The sequence below is a fragment of the Corapipo altera genome, unplaced genomic scaffold, assembly GCF_003945725.1.
Source record: "Corapipo altera isolate COAL_440 unplaced genomic scaffold, ASM394572v1 49, whole genome shotgun sequence".
NCBI classification, from domain to species: Eukaryota; Metazoa; Chordata; class Aves; order Passeriformes; family Pipridae; genus Corapipo; species Corapipo altera.
The window spans coordinates 2,627,804-2,640,399 of NW_020884879.1; the positions used below are offsets into that span (position 1 = coordinate 2,627,804).

The window sequence follows — 12,596 nt, forward strand, 5'->3', positions numbered from 1 at the left end:
TTTCATTTAATATATTTTTCAATCTACATATTGATATGCATGCAGACAACTATAAGTATATATTATATATATTCACACAACTGTGTTTGTGTGCCTGTTTTCTGTATTATGTATGAATACTATAAGCCTACCTACAAATACACACAAACTATGGCTAATTTTAAATAGCTTGATGTCACCCCTTGAACCTTTCTCTCTAGACAGAACGTGGTCTTGGAAAAGGGCCTGCGAACAACGATATAAATTAAAGGGGAGGGGGGAGAGTAAAATTAGAAAGATAGCTAAGGAAAAATCCAATTAGCGGTGAGAAGACTAACAGAATTGGAGAACAGAAATTATTTTTCCCTGTGCTTCAATTCCGAGGTCACATTCAAAACTCTCCAGAACGCTGATAGTCCTTTCACTCCACCTCAACACAAAATCCCCTCGCATTTGCTTAATCGAGGCTACATCATTAGGAGCTGCTCTGTTAAGTCTGGCAGTGCAGATAAGAATCTTCCACTGAACACGGATTACCACACGCATGACCGGCAAATCTCCCTGCATGTTTTGCAGGCTCCTTTATTTCACTGGGAAGATTTTATATTAAGCACGTTTAAATCTGTGTCACTATGGTTATGTCATGAAGTAATATCATGCATGATTAGATAGAACACAGACAAAACAATTAAATATTTTTTTAGAAGGTTCTCTTTCTCATTCAACCTCTTCCAGCTTTTAGAAATAAAACATCAGCAGTTAATAGCTCAGTTTAAGAAAATATGTCTTTTCAGATCTGCAGGCTGAAGCCAGCTAAATGGATTTGTCCTGTTTTACTGACTCTCTCCTTGTTTCGCTCCTCCCATTCTGACCCTTTAATAAAACTCATCCAGAAAACAGAGGAAAAAAAATAAGTCTGAGTATTTCATGAAATAAGTGAGCTCCTATTCTGAAAATGTGAGGCACTTGGGAAGTGGGTGGCAAGCAAACACACCATCAATTCTATCCCTTACGCACAGTATCCATATTTCCGGTCACATTTCAGTATCACTGCATGCTACAATTAAGAACACGTTGAACGTCAAATAAAACAGCAGAAATGGTGAGTGCTGTTGTTAGTAGTACCCTGCTTTTAAATTCCATGTTACTGACACAGATTGAATACCGTGAAGCAGTTCAAATTATCTCCTACCGAAAGATACAAAATATCAAAATTAAGGCTTAACCCAACAGGTAAATGGCTTTGCTCCTTTACAAAACCAGTTTGTCACTTCCATTTATTCATTTTTATGAAAAATATATAAAATGCTCATGCTCTAAAGGTATATCAACTTAAATAAAGCACACAGAAAAACGGGCTCTTAAGTTTTGGCAGGTAACTTTCTTTCACACTGCAGCCAAATTGCTAAGTATTCATGGAAGATATTTGCATGTTACCATGAAAGAAAAAAAAAAAGTTTAGCATCAAACTAAATATTTTTAAAATATAAAATGAAAAAAAAACCCAAGCAAATGATCTTCTGCTGGATATTTAATTATTGGTTTCTATACCATATTGTTTGGTCGTTGCTTTGCATGCTTTCCTGTTATAGTGAGAAAGCCAGCATAAGGAAAGCAGGAGTAAAAAATCAATGATATTCATCTCTGTTTTGAAAAGTGAAATTTGGAAAGGAGACTAAAAAAAAACACAAGACAATCCTGGCAATGTTATCTTATTAGTGGGCAAATGATGTGCTTGATAAATTTAATTGGCTGATAGAACTCTTAGTGCTATTACTGAGTGGTTACCAAATTGAAAACATTATGGGTAAACCTAAGGGAATCAGCAAATAATAGGAAAATATGAATATCAAAGAAAAAGCAGCTTTTGTTTTATTCCAATTTACAACTGTAACAGCTTTGTAAACATCAGGATTCAGGAATCCTAAAAGACTCTTTTTAAATGCTTGTACCTTAAAAAGTGGATTCCATTACTGTATACCACTATTCCTTATTTTTTCAAATAAATTATAGTATTTAATTGTATACAGATATACTCAGGATTTTTTTCCAGACTGCTCAAACATAACAAACAATACTATTTTATGGCCATTTGAATTATTTATGTTTCCTAATGACAAAAACTCAACAGTTTTGATTTTGGTACTGAGGTGCTCGAGAAGTACACAGTAGTGTCATTACCATAATAACATCTGAAATTAAAACCTGTCTAAAACTCTACGGAAAGCTAACAACCAGTTCATTAACCATTCCTGTTAGTTTGTTTTCAATAATGCAAAAATGATTAGAAGTTTAATTTGCTAATCACCTGTGTTTTGACTGGCAGTGGATATATAATTCTCTGCAGAAGTCTAAACTAGCCCTTGCAGAAAATAAAATATGCTAAGGCTTTATCAAGTCTAATAATATGAGTAAAAAAATCAATCATGCCTAGGTTAATCATTGATGGATCTGCAATTAATTTCTCCTTAACTCCGTTTAATTTTAGAGGCAATGGTGATCATGAGTAAGAGAAATTGCTATCTGTCTTTGAGAAGTTTTAGTACTTCACTTACCAATCATGTGGTTTGCAACATGAACTTGGATATCCCATTCGTTGTAGAAAACCATCTGACATTTGATGCACTGGTAGGTCTTCTTCTAAAGAAACAAGGGTAGATAAAATTTACTGAAACATACAATTGGAATAATTTCATTATAACTCAAAATACCAACTTCACAGTGGTCATTTAAAGCTCTCCAGCAGTGTTTTCATTAAGGCTTCATTATTAATATTAAAATATAACACTCTGCAGGTCCTGTACTACCTTTTATCTGAGTTTTCTGAAACACTGTAGAGGTATTTTTTTGGTCAGCTTTCTAACTAGATAGACAGATCAGTATTGCTAAAACACCAAGGAAAGTAAAATACAATGAGGATATGGGGGATGTGAGCCAAACAACACTGAAATCAATGCGAATCCTTCATTTTATACCAATGGATTAGACCCACTGCAGGGCAGGGGAGAAGCCCAGGAAAGAACATAGAAACAAGAAATCTGCTTCCCTCTCATTTTCTGTGGGGTTGCAAAATCTGCTCTGCACCACACATTTTAAATGGTCCATCAGGTTGCCATTTTTCAAGGAGGAAAAAATCCCACCTCGTCCGGACAAACAGTTATTGTATCGGGGCAGCTGTTTAATATCTATTGTCAACACTATACTAAACTGGGAAGCCTGACTGGAAATTAGCCAGAGAGCAACTCTTCTGGCCACATTAGATTGGGTTTGAATTACTTAAAAATCATGGTGTATACAGATCAAATTTCATTGTAAACCAGGAAACGCATTACTCTGCTCTCTTCAGTGCACAGGACAAGTTTTTCATTTCTGTTTTGGTGTCTTTTAAAAAAGATCTGTTCCTTCACTTTTCCACAAGGTATACTACTTGTCCAAGACATTTCAACATCCTAGAAATGGGATTGTATTTTCTCACATTACATTTCTTAACCTCAATTGGCCAAAGAGTTGATATTAAAGCACTGTTTTAAAAGTAAAAACTAAGAGTTTATTCAAATTAAGATTTTGTTTTTTCATCATAAAACTTAAAATCTGCAGTTATCCAGGCATTTAATGAGATAAGTCAGATTCATAAAATTATTCAGCTGCATAATTGTAGTATCAAGGACTCAAGTCCTAAGGTAACAGTCCTGGAGAGCTCAGTTGTTGTTTTGAAGCTGCAGTGAAGTCAAGGTAAGCCCTGAACTGCCACATCAAGGCAGTAACTCAAGAGACACAGATCTTTCTGTACAGCCACAGGCACACTGCCTACATCAGCAAAAAGAAGAAAAAACTCCAGCAAAACACATATTTTTTAAAGAATGTAAAGTCACAAGAAACTGGCACAGATGTATTAAATTGTAGATTTCATATATATTAGCTGAGGAAAAAGTAGGGTTCACTGGATAATGCACATCAATAATACAGCCTCTCTTGTATTATATTTTGAATATATATATTTTATATATATATATATATATAACTTGTGAAGAGTTTTATACAGCTGGCATTATAACTTATATTTTTAAAAAGGTGTTTGTTTTTTTTTTACCTGACTCTAAACAGTAATAAAGGTTTGCTGCATTTTTTATGAGCATCTAATTTAGATGCCCTGTCCCAGACAAAGTACCCATCTATTAAGTATCTTTCTACTTCGAGCCTGTAGGCACAAATATAAAGACTTTTCAAACATACATTCTTTTGTCTTACGAAGTTAACTGAAATATTAGTGACTAATCAAAGTAAACTCTGAAATTAAGTGTTCCTGTGGGCTCCTCTTTACAAATCTCCCATTGCTTCTCATACACAGAGGTTATTTTAATTTTCTGATGACAATAAAATGTGCTACATATTTTCTCAGTGGAAACAATCAAAAGCATATTTTTCTGTTTTTCATTTAAATTAACTTCAATTTTCTGAAATGTAACCAATTTAAATGACTATGTAGACAACAAAAATCAATGGGCACCCAGAAAACAAATCTGTTTTGACTTAGTTTTACAGTTAAGATTTGTAAAGTGACCTGTTTTAAAATATACAACACTTTTTCTCTTTTTTGTTCTTCTGACAATACCAGGAACATTGTAGAAAATCAGATTCAGTCTAAGGATTTCCTATTATATGTTGGTAAATTTAACCTTAGTGCACTACATCTAGATCTATCAAAGACCTCTAAATAATGACAGTCATGATCAACAATTTATTATGCTAAGCTCTTTACAAGAAGCTTTTTGATGCTGACATACAGAACAACAATAAATAACAATCACTCTCCCTTTTTTTAAAACATTGTTTCCCTTTAGAACTAGTTAGAAAATATTTCTTACTCCCTGATGACTGCCACTATGTGTTGTTTATTAGCATACCGCTAGCATTATTCCTGATATGTGACTTTGTTGAAAAACAAAGAAACATAAATGTAATGGCTGGTCTTTGCTCTTGTTAGTAAAGCAATGCAGAGTGCATGTCAAGAATTGTTGGCAAAATTACAACTGATGTACATAAAGACAACGCATACAAAGGTTGGGGGTTTTTTTGAAGTCTAATGCCAAAAAATAAAGTGATTTGACAACATGAAAAAACTAATAATTTACTAGCACTTACTAGCCTCTTCAAAATGATCTGACATATTTGCAGAATCACACATGGAGGTTTTCTTTTTATCATGAAGGGAAGAATGTTTTTGTGACTGCTGCTTGATCAAGCACTAGTTCTTTTTGTTTCCAAACATATTCTAAAATGTTGACATCAACTTTTATTAGCTCAACACACACTCATCTCAAAGTGTCTAAACTTGTGCATGGTTAAGTTTTTATTTTAAAAGCAAATTCAGTAAATTCCATTTACTCCTAGATTTTCAAAGTGATCAAACCCAGTCATTTTCACACCATGTTGAACAAAACCTACATACTTATTTCCATATGTTTTGCATTCTAAGGAAGTCCTTTTTTACTGCAAGTTACTGCATATTAGTCTCACAAGCTTTGTCAGAACCACAGAACTTGTAAGTGCTCACAGGAGTTCCTGGGTCCTGCTGTGCTTCATGGCTGGTCCCAATTCTCTACTGAGGTGAGATCTAGGGGGAGACTCAGCCCCTCCTCACAGTGTTCCCACAGTGTGAAACTTGGGAGAACAAGACAGAAATGAGCCCTTGGTACTGCAGCTCCATGTCCCTTGCCCGGATAGCCAGGAAAGAAGCCTTGTGTAACACTCGTTTCAGCACTTGTGTAACACACCACAGAAATAAAATTGGATTGTGACTCAAGGAGGCATTTGAATTTCTCTTGAGTGTCTCCAGCCTTCTGTGATGTAAGATAGCTCTACAGAAAAAGAAGCACAGGGCTGTGACAGCCATCCTTGCCTTGACTTGCTGCAGTTGTTTGCAACGAGAAACTCTTGCAGACCTCCCTTGCCCCTCTGACCAAGCTGCCAGCCTATGGAGGACTCAGCAGACAGGCCCTGCTGCTCCAGCTCATAGCCCTGAGTACCTCAGCTCCACACAACAATGAAGGGTGGACAGCTGAGGGCACTTACACCCTCACCTCCCATGAGTGCATTTCCCAGAGGACACATGTGAGCCTCCTGAAGAGACAGAATAATGACAATATTGTCATTCGTCCCTACAAACACAGAAACAAGCCAATACACATTTCCTGTAAGAGAGTACTTTCATGTCAACAAAGATGGGTCACAGAAGACTCTTACCAATGCATTTCCATATGGATTCAGACAGGACTATTTTAGTAACCAGAGATGCCACAATGTGTTCTAAATTGTGTTGTCTTGCATAATTCTCAAAGATTTGTTCCAGAGGTGAGAGACATATGGGATTAAGAAAGTGGTTTAACTTTGTCCTTTTATTTTTATTATTATTATTATTGTCACCTCATCTTTTAATAAAAACTCTTCAATAAACAAGCCCACAATCCTTCCCTGAACCCTCTCCTATCAAGAACCTAAGTGCCAATTTGTCTCCTACATGCTGAGTGTAAATCTGAGGCCCAAGTCATTGCTGGGGCCATTCAAAATCATTGTAGAAGAGTAACTGCTTGGACAACGGTCTCACAAGAGCATCAGGTGACTGTTGCACTCCTGTTTGCTTGCCTTTCTCTTTTCAGAACCAATTTGAAGCCTTCCAGCAAGAACCAAGGCTTCTCTGTGACTTCATTTAAAAGCTTTGGATTGGACCTTCAATCCATGCAGAGCATATGTATGTGTCTCTCTAACCTTTTGAATAATTAATGTCACCTAGACCTTTAATTATTGCACTCATTCTCACTTATCACTTTGCAGTTTTCCAAATTTCTTTTCCACAGGGGTGCCCAGAGTGTCCATGTCATGTCAAATGAGACTTTGCTGCTTTTGTAAGTGGCACAGGAATATGGGCTTTCAATTGGTACTTCAGTTCTGTGCACAGAATTTTATTTTCTTTGTTTTTATAAACAAAGTAAACCAACTAATAACCAATCTACTAGAGGATTTACAGTTCTATTCAGAAGTGCTTCAAAAGTACGCAGAACATACTTCTGTGTAGACTTCTGTGTCCTGTGACTGTCTGAGGTATTGATACACTCCTTTTTTTCTATTCCCTAGCCTCATTATATTACTTGAAAATGAACTACATATTGGCTCATGCTCCACCTCCTTGTCAAAATCATTCAGTATTTTATCACTTAACTATTTTTTCTGACATTTCCCCAGTTTCGTACTATGAGGGAACTTCATCAGCTTACTACTTATTCTTTCTTCCAGACTACTGATATAACGCATAACTTCAACAAAATTGGTGCAAATAATGATTCTTAAGGCTTTCCATTCTTTACACCCCTCCAAACTAACATGCTTTAATTCACAAGACTCCTATGCTTTCCATACCCAAGATAGTGTTTCTTTTCTTTTTTAATCAAACAAAGTATCTCTCCCTATGCTGTACTTATTCAACCAATAGATTAGTCTTTTGTGCTGTACTGTTTCAAAAGCTTTGCTAAAATCCTAGTAAATCATGTTTATAGGCTTCTCTGTCAGCAGTTGTGGCTGGTCTTGAAAATACTCTTTATTGAAAATTTTAAGCATGATCCTTCCCTCTGTGAATCTTTGCCCTCTATCCTTCATTTAATCCAAACTTTCTAGGTGTTCTTCTATCATGTCTTTGATTAGCGTTCCTCTCATGTTCCTCACTGTTTAAATCAAGCTTGCAAACCAGTAATTTCATGCATAAGCCTTACATTCCCTGTTAAGTGTCTGCTTAGTAGCCTTCTCCCAGGCTGTTGATGCTTCATCTTAAAGATTGTAAATTTATCTGCTTAATGTTTCTTTTTATCTTCAGCTCCTTTCACTGAGAATTTTGGAATGGATATTTTTCTGTGTTTGTAAGCCATTTATTGTATGTTATATTCCATTATATTACCCCTAATCCATACTTCATTCTTCTCCATGGGGAGGACATGCCACAAGCTCCACAACAAAGCATTTTTTTACCAGTACTGGATTTCTTGATTACATATACCATTTCTGGATCTCCTGTATCCATGCCCCTTTTAACTGAATACTTATTCCTTACATGAAATTACCAAAATCTCTCTTAGAGCTTCTAATGCCCTGCATTTTCAGTCCTAGCCTAGCAGGCATCCTTAGTTTGTTCTGTACTCCTCCCACACCTCTCTTCCATGCACTACCAAAAATGGTTTGGACGTGTACCTGCTACCCCATCAGTAAGCTCCTGTTTACACCTAGTTACATTATTTATCTTTGTCACATCAGTAAAAGGGACTTTCAAGGCTTTTCCCCCTCAGCTTTAGCACAGACTGAGTGTATGGATCAATGACGCAGATGAGATAACCTGCTGTTGGCAAAAAAGAGTGATACCACACCTCCCACATTCTCTAATTCTCCTCTCCCATACCAGTCATTCACTTTCAGTTCCCCTCATATAAATCCAGGGTGGACTTAATTCTACCTATTGAACCAACAGAACAGTGACCTGCCAAGAGAAGGTGAACAGCTTCCAGCAAATCATACGAAAAAACTTGTCAAAACTTGCACACTAACTACAGCAACTTGCCAGTGCTAATGCCTAATGCTGCCAGCTGATTTTTTTATATCATTATTTTACTAAGCATTAGCAGTGTGCTTGGGCCTGCATGAGCCACAAGAGCAACCATGGTCCTAGCTTTGTCCGTTTAGCCATTTTTCATCATAGTTCAGATTAATTTTGACAGTACCTTAATTGAGGATTTATTTTCTATCTTCCTGGATGCTTATTTTGTCAACCTTAAGCTCTTAAAAAACTAAGCATATGTTAGCCAGTTTCACTGCATAGTTAGCTATTTATCTTGCTTATGGGGCACTGTCACTTTGCATTTTTTTTGAATTGACTAATTGCTAACTCTTCTAATTGCTCACACAACACCCTTTAATTAGTATTTCCTGATTGCTTTTGAAAACATGTTCTTGGAGACTATATGAAGACTTTTCTGTTCTGCTTTTGTTTAGCAGGGCTTTAAGTATAACGGGTCTAAGAGTACATGCCTAGAGAAAGAATATAATCAATCCCATAAGGTAAGCAAAATGAAAAATAGAGAGAAACATTTTTTTTCTCATTTTTTTCATTATGGTTACTTATTGCATTCATACCCAAAATACATTGAGTTAGAAACACAAATGTTCATGCTAGCAGTCCTTCCTTCTCTACTCTGCTTGGATTCATTGTCTGCTGTGTTGTCTTTCACCTTTACATTCTGGATTCTGCATTTCCTCACTTCTGTCTTCAACATATCTTAGTTACAGACCTTTCCTTCCCCTGGCTGACGAAGTGCATTAGCTTGCAATGTCCCACATCCCCACACAGAAAGAAACACATCTTGGGCAGTTTAAAAACTGCATCTCTTTCCTTTGGGCTCTCTAATCCTTTAACTCTCTCTAGGTCTTTCAAATTCAGTACTGAAGTGAGGTACTTGTCAGAAAAGTAACCCTAAAACCTGGCAGCACATGGCTGTATATTTATTTTCTCTCAATTACTTCATATCAGGTTAACAAAGTTTATGAATACAAACAGCTTTAACTACTGTGAATTTGATTTGGGATCTAAAAAAAAAAAAAAACAACAAACTTCTTTCTGTCTTTCTATCTGAGGTTCTGATCCTGGGTGAAACTGAGTCTCTGACCTCTGCACACCTGAGCAGTGCTCAGGAATCTGCAGCTGATTGTGTCAGCTACTGAACTTTCTGTCCGTGTCCCCACCTTCTTCTGTCTCCTTATACTGCATTTAAAACCAAAGGCAACCGCCAACCTGAGACCATCTGAACCCATAGAGCTGCTAACCCACCAAGAGGCATCCCAACACTCAGCATCTGTGTCAGAGCCTCTGTGTGGCTGTGGACATTAAGGAGGAACTATGATCAACACTTCACTGAAATTTTGAAAATGACATGGCATCAAAGCACAGGCAGCGGAGTTTGGCTTGGCAGGCCTGAGATGTGAAAAGCTGATATTCTGCAGAAGCTGATAGACTTTTTCCTTCTTAAAGTTGCTTTTTCTGCTTTGTTTTAAAAAAAAAGCATACTGAGACAGACTGTCATTCAATAAAGCCACTACTTTCTTCATCAACAATCAGCAACAGATGTAGCCCAATAAAATTAATAGTTTGCAAGTACGCACAAGAGAATACACTTGTCTCTTTTCTCCATCACAAATTTTGTAAAAGCTCTCTGGATTTTAACAGAAAGGCAAAATCAGGAGCTTTTTATATACCTTTTTTTTTTTTTTTAACTTAAACACTACAACAGCTTTTCTTCCACTCTATGGAAATTTAATGCTGATTAATTTCACTTTCTGAAGTGTGACTCAGGACCCTCCCCCTGCCCTTAATTGTCCACTTTCAACTCAATCTGAATTCTGCACTATTACTTACCAAGATAATTTAATCCTACAGAATAGAACTTGTGCTCAGAAATATGCAACATTAATATTAATGTACAAACAGAAATATATTACTCATACATAATATATAAGAAATTAATTTTCATTGAAGTATCAGGAGAAGGATTAAACCCCTTAGATCCTTCTCATGCAATTAGCTCTGCACTTCGGGAAGTCAATGGGACTTCACAAATGAAGGCTTCACATGATAACGCTGGCAAGACTGGGGTTTTACAAAGGCTTGTCTACACCCAAAATATGCCATAAACGGATTCCTACAATCATATTGCTGTAATTTTAGTATTACCCTGTATGGATGCTCTTAGGCCACATCAATGTTGACAAATATACTGGTAGCATCTGAGCTGGCACACAGCTGCTGACATTGCAATCGTGCTTGACTGCGTGCCCAGTTGAAAAACCTCCGCTAGGGCAGCGCAGCTGCCCAGGGAAGTGGTGTACCAGCAAAACAAGCACTCTGCTCAGCCACTCTTCAACACTCTCCACAATGATTCATAAAAGAGTTTGGTGATATAAACACCTGAAGAAAAGTACAAAGATCAGTGTTTACAAAGCCATAGTGCTGTCTACTCTCTTATACGCATCTGAATCATGGGTCATCTACCACCACCACCTGCGTCTCCTAGAACGCTTCCATCAACGCTGTCTCTGTACAATCCTAAACATCCACCGGTCAGGTTTTGTGACCAATACATCTGTTCTAGAACAAGCGGAAGTCACAAGTATTGAGGCCATGTTGCTGAGAACACAGTTGCGATGGGCAGGACACGTCTCCAGGATGAAGGACCACTGCCTCCCTAAGATCTTGCTTTATGGTGAACTTGCAACTGGCTGCCACAAGAGAGGAGCCCCAAAGAGAAGATACAAGGACTCCCTGAAACAACATCTCAGCCTTGGCCATATTGATCATCATAACTGATCTCCTCTGGCCTCCAATCGGGAGGTCTGGAGACACACCATCTATAATGCTGCTGATGCTTTTGAGAAAGCACGCAGGATCACCCTTGAGAAGAAAAGACAACGCAGAAAGAATCGTGCCTTGCAGAATATACCACCTAAGGAGTCTTTCTACTGTGCCTTTTGCAACCGGTCATGGTTATCTTATATTGGCCTTTTTAGCCACCAACGCGCTTGCAACAAACATGGGTAGAGCCCTTCCCAAATCTTCGTTCGCGAAGCCCAGCCATGATGAATTCTTAAAATACCAGCAGTTCCTCTTAGATGTGTCCTGTAATAAGCTCATTTCTTTTTACACAGGCCTTCAGTCTACCACTTCCCTGTCTGAAAAAGAAGAGATTGCAGAATTTATTTCAGAAGCAGAATGCCATACTTCTAGGTTTGAAGGACTTCAGCCACTCAACCACCATCACACAAACTACCAGCTGTGAAGCAGGGAATATTAGAAAACTGAGGAATGGTCAAGACAGATAGTTCAGGAAAATCACCAGGTGATGCAGACATTCCCTGACCAGGCGTATGGAAGAAGCACCAAGCAGCAGAACAGAGTCAATTGCAAGTTGGTCACTGCCAATGATGGTTGCAAGGTTATGTGTGCAGACAACCATGCTCCTAGAGGTTGGCACTAAACCTATTCCAGCCATCAGAAAAGAAACCTAGAAGAGGACTGTTGTGGAAATGGTAAAACAAATACAGAAGGAAATCTGGAAGCTTGGAGTCTCAGATCATTCTTTGTCAGTGAACCACCTCACTTCCTACTGGAAGAGGAGGAGGAAGAGGTGTAGAGAGGAAGAGGTGGCTTTCCAGGTATGAAAAGCCATGAGGTGTACCTTTTTACATAGAAAGCTGAATCTGGGAATAGGCAAAAAACAGAGGAAGTCCATCAGGATACCAAAACTGTGGAAGTATGGTCAAAAGGGATAAATACCTCCCTTTTCTCCTACCTCACACCTTGTTTTTGAGTACACAAGCAGCAAGCAACTTTTAAATGCCTATATTTCTAAATAGCTGTGTTTCTAAGTCACTTGTTCAGAGGCATTTCACAGGCATTACAAATGATTCCTAGAAGTGCACATTGTTATTAGTATGACTGTATTGAAATCAGGGAAGGCCCTGCCCTTTTATTCCCTGACTTACAAAGCCATATACTAGCAACAATGGTTTAGCCACCAAAAAAGAACAGG

At 37.6% G+C, this 12,596-nt stretch overlaps 1 protein-coding gene across 7 annotated transcripts in view; it reads right to left on the bottom strand.

Moving 5' to 3' along the window:
* The window catches only part of ZNF521 (zinc finger protein 521), a 230,400-nt gene that overhangs the window by 114,666 nt on the left and 103,138 nt on the right, over positions 1-12,596 (bottom strand). For all 7 annotated transcript variants that reach the window (XM_027638869.1, XM_027638872.1, XM_027638868.1 and 4 more), the window contains one exon: positions 2,535-2,619. In XM_027638869.1, the coding sequence (XP_027494670.1) occupies positions 2,535-2,619 (85 nt within the window). The remainder of the gene's footprint in view (positions 1-2,534; positions 2,620-12,596) is intronic.